At 37.8% G+C, this 18,720-nt stretch overlaps 1 protein-coding gene across 1 annotated transcript in view; it reads left to right on the top strand.

Moving 5' to 3' along the window:
- Positions 1 to 208: 208 nt before the first annotated feature.
- The window catches only part of NUP155 (nucleoporin 155kDa), a gene marked incomplete at its 5' end in the record, with an annotated part of 21,303 nt that continues 2,791 nt past the window's right edge, over positions 209 to 18,720 (top strand). The window contains 18 exons of the mRNA XM_008947995.1: positions 209 to 303; positions 2,180 to 2,268; positions 4,707 to 4,769; positions 4,877 to 5,027; positions 5,702 to 5,768; positions 6,627 to 6,745; positions 6,945 to 7,048; positions 8,898 to 9,031; positions 10,761 to 10,952; positions 12,968 to 13,106; positions 13,757 to 13,892; positions 14,309 to 14,462; positions 14,712 to 14,816; positions 14,959 to 15,113; positions 15,589 to 15,718; positions 15,977 to 16,090; positions 16,562 to 16,682; positions 17,613 to 17,723. Of these exons, the coding sequence (XP_008946243.1) occupies positions 209 to 303; positions 2,180 to 2,268; positions 4,707 to 4,769; positions 4,877 to 5,027; positions 5,702 to 5,768; positions 6,627 to 6,745; positions 6,945 to 7,048; positions 8,898 to 9,031; positions 10,761 to 10,952; positions 12,968 to 13,106; positions 13,757 to 13,892; positions 14,309 to 14,462; positions 14,712 to 14,816; positions 14,959 to 15,113; positions 15,589 to 15,718; positions 15,977 to 16,090; positions 16,562 to 16,682; positions 17,613 to 17,723 (2,179 nt within the window). The remainder of the gene's footprint in view (positions 304 to 2,179; positions 2,269 to 4,706; positions 4,770 to 4,876; positions 5,028 to 5,701; positions 5,769 to 6,626; positions 6,746 to 6,944; positions 7,049 to 8,897; positions 9,032 to 10,760; positions 10,953 to 12,967; positions 13,107 to 13,756; positions 13,893 to 14,308; positions 14,463 to 14,711; positions 14,817 to 14,958; positions 15,114 to 15,588; positions 15,719 to 15,976; positions 16,091 to 16,561; positions 16,683 to 17,612; positions 17,724 to 18,720) is intronic.

The following is an 18,720-nucleotide window of genomic DNA, read 5'->3' as shown; positions in this document are numbered from 1 at the left end:
CAAAAACTGTATAATGAGCACTTACCTGCTACAGTGGGATGCTTCACTATAACTTGCTTGCTGTCCATAATTGGGAGGAGCTGATTTCCTTGCCTTCTAATAAAATGATGTAAAAAATATTTACTATTTAGTTATCAAACAATGTAACTTCTATACATTTCTTATCAACTTGAGTAAACTGCCACACTAATACTATACTATGCTCTAGGAGGATCAAGCTTGTGCTACTTGCCTTATCTTGGCCTGTTCTAACGCTGCATGTGACAGAGAAGTGTCTGCCTGGGCTACTCGAGCATTCTTCAGGTAAGTTTCAGTTCTTTAATTTTTTTCTGAATATTATGTTCAGGATCAAATAATTGTACAGGCTCTTTAACCTGATGCCATGATTGAGCATTGTCTTCAAATAAGCTTAGACTGTTAAACCTGATGGAATATACTTTTATACTGATTCAGGGCTCATCAACAAAGGCAACTTCCTGTAATAGTGATTCCCCCTCTTGGATGCCTGTATTCCATGTGTGGAGGAGGCTGTTAGCTAATGTAGTTTAATCTGATGGAACTCTACTTACCTATACTTCACAGTATCCCAGTTCATTGAAGTGCAATGCACAGTAATATCTTCATTGAGACCAACTTAGCTGGAAGAAGAGCAGACAATATTTTAGAATTTTTGTGGGGTTTTGGAGTTTGTTTCTATTTGGTTGGTTTGGTATTTTTTTCTTAACATATGGTAGTTATTTATGCTGTTCACCACTGCACCAAGGAAATCAGGATTCAAACAGACTTACCCTGTTCAGGTCCCAATGACTCATGGTTATGGATGCTGATTTTTAGTTTATTTATTTATTTAAAATGGATTTGGTTTGGATTTTTTTGCACAACTGACTGAAGAAGTATGGGCTTCTACTCTGGAGGACTGACTTGTCATCTGTGTATCTTAAGTACTGCATATCCCTAGTATTGGGGAAGATGTGTATATTTTGATTAGCTGCCTTAAGTTGATATACTGTGGGTCTCTTGGCTGTCCTCACAGAACATGCAGGCTGGAAGGAAAAAAAAGGACTGGGTAATATACAGCGATTGAGAGTGATGACAACATGTGCAGCTTTGACTGTATGCTTGCACTAGTGTTTGAGTGTTACATTCCCAAAATCTTGCTTGTTTTCAGAAGTTGTGGAGGTGTTAGTTCAAGTCAGCTATTCTCAATAGGCTGTGAATAGTTGCTCTTTGACAAGCTCAATTACATTAGAAGATCTGAGAGGCAATGTGGATAACTCCAGAGAGATAGCAGTGTAGGGGAGAGGTAGATAGAAATTACTTGGGGAGAATGGAAGGATAAGCATGGGTCATCTCAGCTTCGTCCTTCTTTCCACTTTCCTGCAGAGGCAAATATTTAAAAGATACTAAAGCATAAGCCTGATTTTGAGAACAGGTAAATTACGCCTTAAAGCCTGGTCACACAAAGCTTAAAACATCCACAAAGAAAACCCTTAGTTATTCATCTAACTTATGTTTGCAGTTGAATGTGTTAATGCTTTTCATGTAACATTGCAACAAAAGGAGTGAGCAGAGCCAGAAACCAAGTTATCAGTCTAATTCCAACCATACTATAATAATTGCTGGGGAAAGGCATCATTACATACATCATCCTCTTTCTGCCTGGATCTTGCCCTGCCGTTGCTGGTAACTTTGCTTGTAGCTGTGAGTCAGGGAGTCCTTCCAATAACTGGAATCCCTACACAGTAAGTCTACTGTGTGAATAAGCTTCCCCCAACTCCCCTTTGAGCAGAGTCAGCTCTTAGGTGATTAACTTGGAGGCGGGACAAGATGTTAATGTGGAAGGTGGGGAACCTGGTGGTGATCTCCTCATCGGTTCTCACCTAGGGCTGGCCAGACCCTGCGTGAAAACCAATCAGGAGGGTCTTTCTTGCCTGGTTGTGGACATCATCCCTCCTTCAGGGCTGGGGGTTTAAACCCCAGCATTTCACATGTATTCAATTATTCTTTTCTTCTGCCAAAAGTATCATACAGCCACAAATATTTCTGAAAAGTAATATTATTTATTTTATTCTCTATTTTAAAAGAACACCAAAAATTGCTGTTAATTCTCAAGGACATGGAGATTAAATGGACTATGTATGAAGTGTGAGGAATTCTTCTCTTTGTATGTAAACTTTAGGTATGGTGGAGAAGCACAAATGAGATTTCCGTCTGCTCTGCCTCCTCCAGTCAACGTTGGTCCTGTTTCCAGTTCTCCTGTTTCTGGCAGTAAGTAGCAAGTGGTTCCTGGTTTTGGATATTTTTCTTTCATTAAATATGTTATATTTTGTTTTCTCACAAGTGTTCGTGGTTTTTTTGTCCGAAATAGTCCTTGATTCTCCACTCACTGGATAATTAATTACAGAGTTTTCCCCATTTCTCTTCAGTGATTTTTTGGTGTAGTGAGATGGTGATGTGATTCAAACTGTCTGGATACAGCATATAACCTGTTAAGATTATTGGCAGAAGGTATATATTTCTGGCTGCCAGAGGCACTTCAGCAGCCAGAGAACAACTGATCAATACTATAGTTCAAACATTACAAAGGTTATTTGGTTGTTGTGTGGCTACAGCAGAATATCTTACAGTGTTACTGTCATACCTCTGCAAATACTGCTTATGAGAAGAAAATTAAAATTTTGATCAAGAAGTTGGTTAGTCACTTGGAGTGATTTCTCCATATAAAAAGTCTATTTCAACATTTGCTTTCTGCTTAGGTCCTCAGCACCACCTACAAATGAGAATAGTGTCTATTCTTTCTCCTCAGAACTTTGATGCTTATTGGAGAGGATGCCTTTCTGTATGATTCAGATTCACTAAAATTTCAACAGTTGCCTCAGGAAGTTGTCCCGTAACATTGTTACTCATTTCTGGATGTTAAGGGCTTTTAAAAAGGAAATTAATAATGATGAATTTGGAACTCTTGAGTTATTTACTTTTTAATCAGGAACTCATTGATTTCCAAGATCATTTACCATTACCTGACATATGGCATTCAACTTTACACATCAGACTTGGGGTAAAAAATTATTGCCTAGAATGCAAAAAAATTCCATTTCAGTACCATTTTTGACATACATCAAAATTTGTAAGTGTTGGAGAAAGGCATGCTGAACTGTGATGAAGTTTTGGAAAAACAGTTGACCCTCTTTTTCAGAATATTTATCTAGTATTGGAACACTTAAAAAGAATGGCTATTTTTCATGCATCAGTGGGATCACTTTCCAAGCCTTATGGTGTGGAAGAATAGCCATTGCAGGCAGGAGCTGAGACAAGACGTAAGATGTAAAATTAAACCTGAGTTGGAGAGTACAGCAGCTATGGAAGGACAGGTGCTAGAAGCAGAGTGGCAATTAAAGTAAGGTGTGGGTGAAATGACAGGAAACTGTACGCAAGACTCCTTTTAGAAGTAGATGTTTTTTTTTCCCCAAGTCTGAATGTTTGGATATTCTTACGATTTGCTGTCTTACATACCTCTTTGAAACCTTATACCAAACCATGCATTTCCATTTTGCTTCAGTGACAAGTCCAGGTGGAAGATGGCACCATTCTTCTGCTACTTCTTACTCCATTTGCTCAAAGGGTAGAGAACTGTCATGTGAAATTAAGATTTTGGTATTGTGGATGTCCCGCATGGTGGGTCAGACAGTGGTGACAGAAATTGATTAGAACACCTTTAAAATTTGCATATGAGACCATATTACAGTAACCTTAGCATTAAGAGGTCAGGCACCTTTAATTTAGTTGCCCCTGTTTCTCACTGTTAGAAGTCTAGTCATGCATTTGCATGCCGCTTTTCTTCAAGTTTGTGCTTTGCTTGGCACACAGGAGAATGTGCTCTGAGAATGCGTCGGCACCGTTAAGTGAGGACTTTATCTTTTGGGCTATTGTGTGTGGCCAGATCAAGAGAACTGTAGTGAAGAATAAGGCAAGAGGGACTGACTTTTTGATAAAAGCCAAATTTTCAGAGTGTCAGTGTTCTTGTCCTTTCTGTGATAAATCATCCTACAGGCTAATGGTATGTGGACAATTTTGTAGATGACCACACATGTTCCTCTTATTTTGGGGTCTTAAATTAGGTATCCAGACTTAATTTGCAGAAAGTTGACTATTCACAGCTGAATCTGAGGCAATGGACAGTCTCAAACTGAATGTTCCAAGTTAAGTGTTCCCGCAGTGTTTGTCCAACTTCCCTATGCAAAAATTAAGAGTAATAACACCAGTTTCTTTCAGTTCAGTACTTTGAAGGTAAAATTTATATTCTTTGAAAATATCTAAATGAAAGTGAATGCTTTGAGAATAGATGCCCATAGCCACAGTGGGAGCAGTCAGAAAGGGAAGAACAAGAAAAAGTATATGGCCAGTATTATTCAGTGCAGGGAACAGGTGGTGTGCAATAAATAACACATGAATGCTGAAAAAAAAATGCTTAATATCTGTTTTTAAAAGAAGTGTATCCATTTGGTTCACTTATAGAATCTTGGGTTTTTAAGGAATGAGTGTAATTCGGTATTTATTACTAAAAGTTGCTGGAATGGCTCTGCTTTAAAGTACCTGATTTAACAACTTCATTGCTTTTGCACAGGGATTTCATGGGTTATATTTTGGTTGGTGATATTTTTTTGAACTTGTTTAACGAACTTACCTTTATTTCTTTTCCCTTTTAGGTTCCTCCTTGGTTGCTGATAGTTCATATCCTAGTCCTACCTTTTTGGCAACACCTGGGCAAGGTAACACCTTCTTTTCCTTTGCTGGAGAAATGGAAGATTGTTTTTATTTCCAATTAGATTTCTTTATTTGCATTGAAATGAGTAAACTTTACCTACTTTTACCCTAGGTTTACAACCTCCTACTATGTCAACTCCCCTATTTGCTGCTGGGAATTCCACCTCTCACCCTGGCGCACCTGTTAGCGGAATGATGGGTCCTGAAATAGTATTTTCTGGAAGACACAATGGCATATGTATATACTTTGCTCGGATTATCGGGTGAGGTGTTTGTGTAAAAGTGTGTTCTGTTGCTCATTTAATGGTTTTTATTTCCCCTAGTATTTTTAGGTCGTGAATTCTATCTTGATAGCATTTAAATTTGAAGTTAGTAAAGTATATATTTGTGTTACATTTATGAAGAATGTGTTGATTAACACTTTCTCTTTACAGCTGTTAATACAATTAGTGAATGGCTAGGACAGGCAAGTTGCTTAGACATTGATATCCTGCAATCAACATTTTGTGCACAACTCTGAAAAGCACAGATTTATTTTTTAAACCAATGAGCTATATGTTTCAACTCCTGAAGGATGAAGCAGAAATGCAAAAGGACTTAGCATTGCTCAAATCACAGCAATGAAGTAAGCCTAAAGAGGATTCTGTTACTTGCACGTTGAGTCCTGTGTACCCCCCCCCAAGCAAGAACAGAGCTCTTCGTGTGTTAGTCATCTCTCTGCATGCTGGTTGAGAAAGTATAGGCAAACAACTGTCATAATAAAAATTTCTGTATTTACAGGGAGTAATGTTGGCTGATAGTTGAAGTATGTCACAGCATCAAACTTCATTTGATTAAAGTCTTTAAATTTGAAATTTTTATAATTGTTTCTATATTCAGCTGAAAAATGTAAAAATAAATTACTTCGCTTTTAACACACTACTGGTTTGTGTTGCAGAAATATTTGGGATGGCAGTATAGTTGTGGAGAGAGTTTTCAAAAGTGGCAATCGAGAAGTTGTTGCAGTATGTAACATTTTATTGTCTTCTTTAAAGTTCTGTACTATGTCTTAAGCCCTGTTATACTTCTGTTCACAACTGTAAAAAGGGAAAAAAAAAGTTGTTGTCATTTGAATGTTTTATTAAGTACTGCACTCTTAACTGAGGGGTAGTTCTAGGTTTTAAATCCTTTTTTAAGCTACTATTTAAAAAGTTACTTTTTAAGAAACCTAACTGTAATTTGACCTCTGTTGTTAATTGGCAGTGGCCAGTTTTCTCTGTTTAGTGATTGCACTTCCTTCATTTCTGCATACCCTGTCCAGACAAAGCCTAAAAATAAAATGTGTTAGTGGATTAGAATTAACATTACAGTTACGTAATAAAAAAAAATTTCCATCATCTTCTTGACTAACATCTTCATGCTCCAATTTTTGTCCATGGCGCAGATAACAAACTTTTCTAACTGAGGGTGTTAACGGAATCCTGAATGGAGTCAGCAATGCAGACTAGCTGCTACATGTGCTTTCCTCGTCCAGTTATAACTGGGAGGCTCTGGAAGACCTTGGCAGTTATACTTTGAGTCTTAGCAGTGCTCTATCATTGGTTTAGTTCAGAGTTGGAAGTACTAAAACACAGCTTATTTGGTTATCAGAGGGGCAAAGAAAGTAGCATCTTGGATGTTCAGAGGACTAGGGCCTATTCACCTCTGTGCCCCTGTTCAATGACTGTGGTATATTAATGTTGTGTTTTAGTGATAGCACTACTAGTATGCTATTTGTTTGTGCTGTCCTCTTTGTGTTAGTCTTTTTAGTGGCTTTAGCTTAAAATTGTATGTTTTTGGAAAAAGTTTGGAAACTAAGCTTTCTGTAAAATCCACTTTTGCAGGTAGAAAGCAGTGTTCCATCCCATGTGCTGGAATGTGTACTACAAGAACTAAAAGGTTTACAAGAATTTCTGGATAGAAATTCACAGTTTGCCACAGTAGGAGCCCTTGGAAACCCAAGGTATTGTTCATTTTGTTAAATTTACTGGTGGTATGCAGCGTTCAGCTCTGGCAAAACTATACCATGTGTATCTGTGTTGAGTTGTGTATGTTCTCCAGCTTCAACCATTCAGATGATAAAGGTGAGTTGTTAGATTTCGTCTTTAAAGGGTTGACTATTTATAATCATCTTAGCATCTCTTTTTATTTTGAATTTACAGTTTTAGCACACCAGCAAATCTGCAACAGAGGCTCCTGGGTTTCATGCGGCCTGACAGTGGCAGTTCTCAGCAAGTCCAGCAAGAACTCCAGAGGAAATATCACGGTATGTAATCACTTTTGAACAGGAAGTATTGGGGAATGGTGCATTTGGATATTGCCTTTCTCACTTTTCTTGTTAAAATCTCTGAATAAAAATGCCTTGTTTATAAACCAATTTGTCATTATACAATATGGCATACTTGCTAATAGATCTTCAGAAAATGCACTGTAGTTTGGAAACTAACTTTGCTAGTACCTTGCTTTTCCTTCCATACAGTATTGTACTGTTCTGTCAGGAGCAGTGCTTCTGCAGGGATATTGATGTGAAAAAAATCATGTATGTACAACTGTACTAGAGATGAGGTATATAACCAGAATGAAAACTCAAAATTTAGGTAGAGAAAAATTCCAGCCTTCAGGCTTGGCAAGAGACTTCATTTGTTACATGCTTTGGATGGTACCTTTCAGTTTGATACAGAAAGCTTTAATATTGCAACTAATTAAAGCAGTCTGCGAAGGAGAATATCTCTGTGAAGAGAATCTGGGTTTCAGCACAGTAACACCTAGTGGTCTTGAGTCACTGCAAAACACAAATTATATCTCATTTTATTAAGCTAAAATAAAAATACTTGAAACTTAAAGTGCTTTTAAACTTCTCTCTCTCACACAGAGTTACATTTCAGTTCTTTGTGGGTATGTGTCCTATTCTCCCCATTCAGATAATCCTGAAATATAAAACTAGAGGTTTATTGCACATTTACCTTTTTCCTTTTTTTTTTCCTTCCTAACATTCTCCATATTCCATAAGATTATTTCGTCTCCTCATTACTATACGTAGTAGCTGCGCACACGTTTATATTTCCAGAAAAGCAGTTGTTAAGCAACTCATTTGTGAGACAAGCGAGTAGGTTGTCCTATTAAAAAGAAATACTGTAATGCAGGTTGCCTAAGTTACAGTCACTGAAATGCCCACAAAACTTTCTTTAGAATAAGAGGCCTGTCACACGGCCCATCTGAGCTTATGTCCTGCTATAGTGTGGCTTTTTCCCAGGACTTAGACAAGTTGGGAAGTATTGCTGAAGTATATAAAAAATTGAAGATAGTTGTGGTCTGTGTGGGTATAATCCCAAGTTTTAAAATCTGCTTCTTCTGTACTACTCACATTCAGTAGTAAATATAATTTTTTTTCTTTTAAAATCATGAAATAGAATTTGGTAGACATTTAATTTTATTTTTATTTGCATTTGAAAGTCCATAGCCCCTTTTCTGTTGCTAAATAGCGCAGTAAAATTATTACTACCTTATTTCTGAACTGTGAGCACTCAACTGCAACAATTTAAGTGCTAAAATACTTGTATGTTCTACCCATGTAATAAGTACGTCCATCTTATTCGTTCAGTGTATGTAATACATGTTACTAGATATAAATGTCACTGGTTTTTGGAGTAGTTATTCCTTTAAAGATAGTGTAGACAGTGTTGCCCAAAGTTGTCATTGTGTTTCCGCTTTCTAAAAGCAAATACGGGTGATGAAACAAAAAGGGAAACTCTATGGCTTTACTTTTATTTCTTTTGTGTTCATCATAAATATATTTATCATAATTATTTATTAAGAAAACTAAACAGAAAATTAAGATCGATATGTAAATCAAGCACACTCATATGAAGCCATAGTTCTCTTTCAGAAAGTATTCCACCTGTGTTGCACAGTTGGAAGTAAGTGTTAACAGATCGTGTTTGATTCAGGGAGATGTGAACATGGCACTTCCAAAGAGAGCTAGACAGTGTTAAGAATGGAAGAGAGAGGGGAAAAAAAAAATTTAAGGAGGTTGTTATTGTAAAACCTCAAAAATTTACATGCTAAATTGAAACATGTAGAACAGTTACTTACTGGCAATCTCTTTTGCTTTCCAGCTGAAGCACAGTTAACTGAGAAGACCTCACTTCAAGGCATCCAGCAGCTTGTTCACAAAACCTGTCAGGCATTGGCATTATGGAAGTTGCTGTGTGAGCACCAATTCAGTGTAGTTGTAGGTGAGCTTCAGAAGGTACGTTCAAATCATACAATTTTCATTTGTTTGTATTTAACGTATGAATTTATTTGAGAAACGCAGCGAATGTTAAACCACATGTGGATTTTTTTTCAGGTTGCAAGTGTTTATTTTTAAGGTACTGACATGTAGCATTGGCCTCATCATCCAATTTTAGCAAATTGGAACTGTCACTAATGGTTGATTTTAAATTACTTTTATTGACCATCGAGTCTGGTTTTATAAATTACTGTGCGTTATCCTTAACTGCAAAAATGTGCTGAATAGACCAATGTTGTCCAGACAAAAGGAATTAACTTTTGCTTTAGTGTTAGTAAAGGTTTGACAGTGGAGGGCAATAGGGTTGTAGAGTCTCAAACTTTGGTACTATTGTGTAAATAGAGGTCCAGAATCTATCACAGAACAGCTGAGGTTGGAATGGACCTCTGGAGATCTGCTCCTACTGCCAGGGTCAACTAGAGCAGGTTGCCCAGGACTGTGTCCAGTAAGGTTTTTATTACCTACAGCCTCTCTGGGCAACCTGTTCCAGCATTCAACCACCTGTAGAGTAAAATGATTTTTCTCATGCTGAGTTGTGATTTCCTTTGTTTCGACTTTTGGCCATTGTGTCATGTCCTGTCACTGGGCAGTACTCAGAAATCTGGCCCTGCCTTCTTTACACCTTTCCATGAGTATTAGTAAGATCCCATACACTGTTCTTCCTCGCACCCCACCCCTCCCCAGCCTTCTCCAGACTAAACATTCCCAGTTCTTTCTGCTTCTCCTTGTTTGTAAAGAAGGAAACTTGCAGAACTATAGGTGCTACTTCTGTGTACCCATTGCCAATGTTGAATTTGCATCCAGCCCTTGAAGAAGCTATTAGTTTGAATACTAGGCATTCTGTCCTAGTGCTTGATAGGAAAACGGAGTATTTAAGAAGTTGTATTTTCTGACTATAAGAACAACAGTTTTTAAACTTCGTAAACACACAGAAGCTGGAGCTCGTCACACTGCTGTGTTGGGAAATTAGCACAATTTCCAACACTGGCAGCTTTTTGCTTGGTTAGACAAGGAGTTAAATAATTGTTTAACAAATGGAACCTTTTCCTCTGTCTTCAATAGCTGAGTTTCTGTAATAGTATTTTCATGCTGTTGATGATCATCCATAGACACTGCATGAACATTCCTGGCAACTCTGAGCAAATAATCCTAGTAACTTTAAAAATTTTCTAAAAAAAAAAAAAGGCAAGAAACCCACCACCTTCTCAATGTAATTTAATATAAAAAAAATGTGAAGCGCACAGACCTCATGAATTTCCTCCTTTTTAAGCACCTATTTTTTTCATTTGTGACAGTCCACTTTGTTAAGAACTGACATACTCATTTTATAGGCTGTGGATTCTGGCAGTGCTCTGTGAAGGGGAACTGCTAATTCTGTTCTGACTCAGCGAGATCTGAAACACAAGTGGCACATGGCAGTTTTCCTCTGCTGTGCTCACTGAGGGGTGTTCTACTGTCCTCTGGCATCCAAGAGTCTAGTACCTTCTTTCTTGGGGTTTTCTGCATTATTTCCATTTTTCTCTATAACATGTATTTTAAATGATGTATTTGTTTGCTGTGCATTTCAGTCATTGGAGTTTTGTATCATTTTATTTAATGGAAACACTTAACTTGGTAACATTATGATGTTTCAAAACAGAATTAAATATAAACTGCGATAAACTAATAAAGTTCTGTCTGTCTTCAGGAACTTCAAGAACATCTGAAGATTACTGCTTTTAAAGACTTGGTAATTAGAGACAGAGAGTTGACGGGAGCACTCATTGCTTCTCTTATAAACTGTTACATCAGAGATAATGCTGCTGTGGATGGCATCATTGCCCATTTGCAAGACATCTGTCCTCTTCTTTATAGCACTGATGATGCTGTGTGTTCCAAGGTCAGTGCACTTCCAGATTTTACAGCACCAAAACACAAGTTAGAATATATTCAAATGATTTTATTTAGGCAACTTGTAAGTCATTATGCTCAAGGTGATTCAGGAGCACAAGAACTGATGGCAGGTCATGTGCATATCTGTGTCTTGTAGTTCATTAGTGCTGGAAAACATGCAAGCTCTGGTTTGAGGTATTTGCAGTTATTTGTAGTGTTCATAGCATCCCTACTTCCAATGTGATGTCTGACAACACCTGGAGTACTGCATCCAGGTCTGGAGCCCCCATTACAAGAGGGACGTGGACCTGCTGGAGCGTGTCCAGAGAAGGGCCACAAGAATGATCCGAGGGCTGGAGCAGCTCTCCTATGAGGACAGACTGAGAGAGTTGGGGCTGTTCAGTCTGGAGAAGAGAAGGCTCTGAGGTGACCTTATTGTGGCCTTTCTTGTAGGAGGGCCTACAAGAAAGCTGGGGAGGGACTTTTTAGGCTATCGGGTAACAACAAGACTAGGGGGAATGGGGCAAAGCTGGCAGTGGGCAGATTCAGGCTGGACATGAGGAAGAAGTTCTTTACCATAAGAGTGGTGAGACCCTGGAATGGGTTGCCCAGGGAGGTGGTTGAGGCCCCATCCCTGGGGGTCTTTAAGGCCAGGCTGGATGAGGTTCTGGGCAGCCTGATCTAGTGTGAGGTGTCCTTGCTCATGGCAGGGGGGTTGGAACTGGGTGATATTTGTAGTCCCTTCCAGCCCTGACATATTCTGATCTGTTTTAGCAGAGGACTTAGTAGTGTTGGCTTAATGGTTGGACTTGATGATCTTAGAGGTCTCTCCCAGCCTAAAAGATTCTATGATTCTATGACAAAACTGTCTTCTTGATGTTCTTAAATGTGTTTCTACTGCAGTCTTTCTTCAGTATAGTCTTGTGTTCTGTCTGTGCCTAGTTCATGGAATCTGTGGGAGTGTTATTGTATTTAAGAACTTCACTCTTTGAAGCTCTTCAAATAAATGTGGAAAAAAATAATTAGTGAGAGGAGAACGGGGAACCAATTGGTCATTTAAATTCTTCCCTCTATAGCCATTGCACAGTCTTTCTGTGGGAAACTTAGTGTTACCAAGTGACAAGAGATTGTAACTATTGTCACCTTGTGAGAGGATGATGTTTCTACTAGAGTTAAGTGCTGGGACCTGCACTGAGTTGAAGAGCGGGGAAAACTACCCAGCAGAAAAGGACCTGGGGGTGTTGATTGACAGCCACCTGAACATGAGGCAGTAGTGAGCCCAGGTAGCCAACAAGACCAACGGTATCCTGCCTTGTGTCAGAAAGGGTGTGTCCAGAAGGACTACAGAAGTGATTATGCCCCTATACTCAACACTGCTGAGGCCACACCTCAAATACTGGGTTCAGTTTTGGACTCCAGAACAAGAAATACACTGAGGTTCTGGAGCTTGTCCAAAGATGAGCAAGGAAGCTGATGAGGAGTCTAGAGAGCAAGTCTCCTGCAGAGCAGCTGAAGGAAATGGGGTTGTTTAGCCTGGAGGAAAGGGGGCTCAGGGGAGAACTTATCACCCTCTACAACTACTTGCAGGGAGGTTGTGGTGAGGTAGATGCCAGTCTGTTCTTCCAAGTAGCAAGTGATGGGAAAGATGAAGAGGAAGTGGCCTCAAGCTGCTTTGGGGGAGGTTTCAACTGGATATTAGGAAAAAGTTCTTTGCTGCAAGGGTTGTTGAGCAACAGTAGAACAGGGTGCCAAGGGAGGTGGTAGTCACCATCCCTGGAAGTATATCCACATTTAAAAGACATGTAGATGATGTGCTGAGGGGCATGGTTTAGTGGTGATCTTGGCTGTGTTAGCTTAATGGTTGGACTCAGTCATCTTGAAGGTCTTTTCCAACCAAAAAGATTCTGTGATTCTGCTGTTTCAGGTCTGAAATTTGGAATAATAACTCATTAACTTACAACAATATCTCTGATCTGTTCATTATGTGTCAATAATTTCCATTTTCCCATTATTTTTGTTTAGGCGAATGAACTGCTTCAGCGGTCTCGACAGGCTCAAAGCAAAGTGGAAAAAGAGAAGATGCTGAGAGAGTCACTGAAAGAGTACCAGAAGATCAGCAATCAAGTTGACCTTAGCAATGTTTGTGCACAATATAGGCAAGGTAAGAGGCAATCAGTGATCGTGTTCTGGTAAATAGTTTCCGTAGTAGCCTTTTGTGACATCTTTTTTGTTTGTTTTGTTTACTAACTTTCAACTCAAAGTGTTTTACCTTGAACGGTTTCTTAATAATTTTTAAAATTAATATACCCCAACCTGTTCATGTTTAAAGCCTTTCTAGATTTCACCAACTAATCAAAAAAAAACCACTTCTCTATAAAAATATTCCCATCCACCTATTTCACATTGCAGTGTCCATTTGTTTTATCTATGTGGTAAAAAAAGGTTTAGGTAAATTGTTGAGCTGTATGTAAGCAGAGGATATATGACTGTACAGGTCATGTTTTATGCCAGATGTGCTGACTGAAAATGGTTCTGAATCCTCTTCTGTGCAGTAGGAGCTCATACATTATTTAAATGTACATGTAACTGTTGTGCAGAGGCTGAAATCTTGACTGTTAAAAGTATGTAGCTTCAAACTTGCATAGAATCGCAGAGGTTAGGTACAGACATAAACCTTGATATGATACAGATCATAGTGAACAGGGTTTATTTTTTCTTGCTTGCTAAACTGGGAAGTGTTCAATATCACCATTTTGTTGTAGAACCAGTGCAATAACAGTGATATTTGTTGTTGGTTTTTTTTTTTCCTAGTGCGTTTCTATGAGGGAGTAGTAGAACTCTCTCTTACAGCTGCTGAGAAGAAAGATCCCCAGCGTCTTGGCCTTCATTTCTATAAAAATGGAGAACCAGAAGAGGATGTTGTTGGACTCCAAGCTTTTCAGGAGAGGCAAGTTTTTAGGATACCTTAGTACCATTATATGGAATTGCTGTATTTAAGTGTGTCTGGAAGGGTAACTATTTCAGGGAAGGTATGCAGGGTAATGACAGACAAGCATTTTACAACAGGGGACACAATACAGATCTTCTTGCATGTCATGCTTTTCTTGATTATCGTTAATATGGCAGTAACTTAATCTGGAACAGAGGCTAAACAGATGCAGAAAAGGTTGTGAAGTGAATGTTACAGAAATACTTGCTAGAAAGATGATTTAGAAAGTAGTGACTGGCTGACAATAATCTGTGGCCTTTTATAAATGTTATTGATTGTATTTACAAGGGCATAGCATAACATTTGAGTGTAGTATTTCATAGATAGTTGCAATGAAAATTGTGAAGTTTTTTTTTCTTTTGTTCTGTCTACAGATTGAATAGCTACAAGTGTATCACCGACACCCTTCAGGAGTTAGTGAATCAAAGCAAAGCTGCTCCTCAGTCTCCCAGTGTACCCAAAAAGCCAGGTCCTCCAGTGCTGTCATCTGACCCCAACATGCTAAGCAATGAAGAAGCAGGGCACCATGTAAGAAATGCACAAAAATATCATGACTGCACTCCAGGAAATGGTGTGATTTGAAGGGGTGTAGAGTTTATTGTTTGCAAAGTAGATAGAAGTTAGGATTTGATATAAATTGGCTTCTTTATGTACAGAGTGTTCACAGACACAATGACATGCAAATAACGTGAACCTAAGTATTGCTGCGTACATGTTTAGTGTTTGATATAATGTAACCACTTTGGGAATAACAGCTTTGGCCTTTTCTTCCCTTAGTTTGAACAAATGCTGAAGCTGGCTCAGCGTTCAACAGATGAACTCTTCAGTATTGCACTTTACAACTGGTTAATACAAGCTGACTTGGCGGACAAACTGCTACAGGTGATCTTAACTATACAAGGAAATAATTAGTTTTATTTAATTTATCATTTACTTTCTATTTATTATTTGTTTTGTAATAATGCTGATGCATTAAAAAAGAGGAAAGTGCAAGAAATAAGTGTTGTCTTTATGATTTTTGCAGGTTACTGCCCCCTTTTTGGAACCCTACCTTGTGCGGATGACCAAGGTTGACCAAAACAAAGTCCGTTACATGGATTTACTGTGGAGATACTTTGAAAAGAATAGAAATTTTAGTAATGCAGCCAGAGTCTTGGCAAAGTTGGCTGACCTGCACAGGTATGGGTTATGCATGATCTGTTGCATATATTGAGGTAATTGTGGGGAAGGAAAACACTAATACCAAAACCTTTTGTGTAGGTATTTTAAGAAGAGGCCAAGGACAAGAAAAAGCCAATGCTTGAGGATGTTTGCTAAAAATAAATAAATAAAATTAATGAAATACATCATCTTTTAATACAGGCCGTTATTGGAAGAAATTTTATGTTATTGAACTGAATATTAAGTGGCTGTTTCTTACACAGTGTTACAATGTGATGATGTTACTGTGGAGCAGTGGATTGAGAAGTACACTAGATCTGAGCCTGCAGCAAAGATGGGGTTACATGGCTGGACAACGATTTAGTAAAATCAAGAAAAAATCACATAGAGATTCACAGAGTTTTTAACCCTCCTACATTTGAGGGTTAGAATATAACTAACCCTCAAATAATTATATTAAGTACCCATTTTATTTTGACTTTTTGTTTTGCAGCACAGAAATTTCTCTTCAGCAGCGTCTTGAATACATTGCACGTGCCATTTTGAGTGCCAAAAGTTCCACTGCCATATCCTCAATAGCTGCAGATGGTGAATTCCTACATGAACTAGAAGAGAAAATGGAAGTAAGAAAAAATACCAATCTAAGATACACTGCGAATGCATCATTTCACTTCATCTCATTGGCACATGTCATTTTTATTACCAGTTCTGTATAAACAGTTTTCTGTGCTCTCTTTGTGACATGGCAAATTTACATCAGTTGATAGGAGACTGAGGTGTAAGGCAGTAACAGTTCTACATTTAAATAAATTCGTTTTACCAAAGATTAAGAATGAACTTTAATCCAATCTTGAAATATTTTATTCTTCTTTTTAAACTAGGTTGCAAGGATCCAGCTTCAAATACAAGAAACCTTACAACAGCAGTATTCGCATCATTCGTCAGTGCAAGACGCAATCTCCCAGCTTGATGCTGAGCTGATGGATATAACCAAGGTGATTAACGTTTCTCTGTATCAGAATTCAATGAGTCATATTTTGGGGAAAAAAAAATGTTTTGCAAAGAATGATCCTTTGCTGACCAGGAAAAGTAATGGAGAGACAGTTTGATATCTCTGGTCTCATACTGTTACACTAGACTGTCTTCTTCTGTACTTTGATATTCCTTCAATCTTCAGTACTACAGTTTCTCCCATATGTTTATCTTCTTTATTAAGTCTAAAAGATGTTTTTCATTTATTGGGCAAGTTGTTAGAAAATTAACAGTGTTAAATGACTTTAACTGCATATAAAATTGGGGATTGTATTTAAGAAGTGAAACATAATATAGTAAAAAGAAACCTCATGTAGTGTTTGGCAGCAGTTACTGAAGTTTCTCCTCTACTGGTCTGATGTCTACCCTACAAAATAAAGAAAATTTCCTTTTTATCCTACTTGAAATGTAAAACCTTGTGGTTTTTCTTTCAGCTGTATGGAGAATTTGCTGACCCTTTTAAACTCTCAGAGTGTAAGCTTGCAATTATACATTGTGCAGGTCATTCTGATCCTATCTTGGTGCAAACTCTCTGGCAAGAAATCATTGAGAAAGGTAGGTCTTAATGAAATGGGAATGGTACAGCCTAGAGCTACAGGAAAATGGTACAATTTTGGTTACTGATACACAAGATGCATCTTTCCTGGACTATTTTGTAATTTATTTGTTAAATGTAGTTCAGTAATGTTATTTCCTTTGGCTTGTGTGTAAAACACCTATTTTTCTGTCCTTTAGGTGTGTGTGTTGGAGCATATTGTATGTATGCCTTGAATAATAACATTCCAGATAAGAAGTAACTTCATCCCCTCTTGCTCTTGGATGCCTTTATATATGGATTTTAGAATACCTGTGAATCTTGTCTGAAGGTTTCACTAGTATGAAATTATAGTAAAGATGTTAAATTTATCATGACAAAGAATAAAGAATCTTCAGGGAGCTCAGCATTTTTTATAATGTAGACAGGAGTGGAAGTGTGGGGGGTCTCTGTCCATTTACAGAGCAGCAGAGTGGCGGGTACAGCTGTGCAAGCGTAGCCGCTCAGCTGTGATCATCTGCCTCACCACTAACCATGGCTTGGTAATTTAATTTCTTCCTGTTTTGTGTTGTTTTTTTTTTTTTCTTGAATTTTGTGCTTGAGGTTGCCATTATGCAAACACCATTGACAGTGATTTGAGGGGAAAAACTACATGGTACTGGGTTGTTGTTTTGTTTTATTTTGGGTTTTTTTTGTAGACTTGTTATTGAGTTTGGTGGGGGGCTTGGTTTTTTTTTTTTTTGGCTTTTTTTTTTTTTTTTTAAAGTAGATTTGCATGGAACTTCAAGGAAGCAAAAATCTGTTAAAATATATGCATACATACCAGAAAAAGTGTATTTTCCCTTGTAGTGTAATATTCTGATGTGTTAATAGTGAATTGGAATACTTCAGTGTAGTTGTGTATGAATGTGGAATTCTTTTCTCTCTAAATGATTTGTTTATACTTTCAGAGTTGAGTGACAGTGTGACTCTGAGCCCCACTGACAGAATGCAAGCACTTAGTCTGAAGATGGTATTGCTTGGAAAGATCTACGCTGGCACACCTCGTTACTTCCCTTTAGGCAAGTTGGTTAGACTGCATAGTACATAAACGTGCATTACAGGAATGGGTCTCAGCTTTCTTTTTAGCCTGGTTGTAACCTAAAAAATATCTCTTTCTAAAACCTAAATTGAAAATGCTGTTAATTGTTTGATACATAATTACTGTAGTAATTTGTTGCTTCAGTTACAGCAAAAAAATTTCACAAATAATTCAACTGTTGGTAGTGGTGGAGAAGATCTTGAGGGTAGCTGGGTGCTGCTTTTCAGTTTTTTCCAGGAAATTAGGAACAAAAGCACTGTGGTAGTTGTTCATTATTACGGTGACTTTGACAAGGGACTGCGGAGAGGGAGGTTAAACAAAAAGTAGCAATAGAATTTTCATTGACCTCTAACTTTGTAATCACAGTATAATTGTGTGGTTATAAAGCCATTGTAGTTTTTACAGGTGCAGTTTTTCCTAGAATTTATCTGGAGAATTAACCAGAATTCACAGTTTTTCATTCTGAATGGAATGTAAATAATGCTTAGAAGGCAGCAACAGTTATTTATGGCTGGCTGTGCAGATCCCATTTTAGAAAGCAGAAAGGTTTGTATCAAAGTGTAAAGTAAAAATATGTGTTTGTGCATACAACAATATTTTAGGCAACAAAATTTATCTGCTCTCTTCTAAAGTATCTACTGCTAACTACAGGGACAGATTCTGAAAACAGAATTCAGGAGATTTCTGGATCCTTTTTGGTGCTTCTTTCTGCTTTCGAGATGCTCACATGTTTTGATGACTTTGGTATTATATGAAAGTTAGAAAAGATATTGTTCAGGACTAGATTTTCTTTTACAATACTAAAGTAACTGCAGAAGAACATTTAGCACTGAACAATATATTGTTAATTGTTACCAACACTTAAACATGATGACAGATGCAGTAGTGTTGCTTGCTGTTCTAGTTAATGAAATTATAAGTGTGTTCTTTTATGCTGAAAACAAGTTAATGAACTTTTCTGAACAGTATAGTTTTTC

The sequence above is a fragment of the Merops nubicus genome, unplaced genomic scaffold (genome assembly GCF_000691845.1).
Source record: "Merops nubicus isolate BGI_N331 unplaced genomic scaffold, ASM69184v1 scaffold219, whole genome shotgun sequence".
In the NCBI taxonomy this organism is placed as follows: domain Eukaryota; kingdom Metazoa; phylum Chordata; class Aves; order Coraciiformes; family Meropidae; genus Merops; species Merops nubicus.
This window is presented reverse-complemented; position numbering and strand designations above follow the sequence as displayed.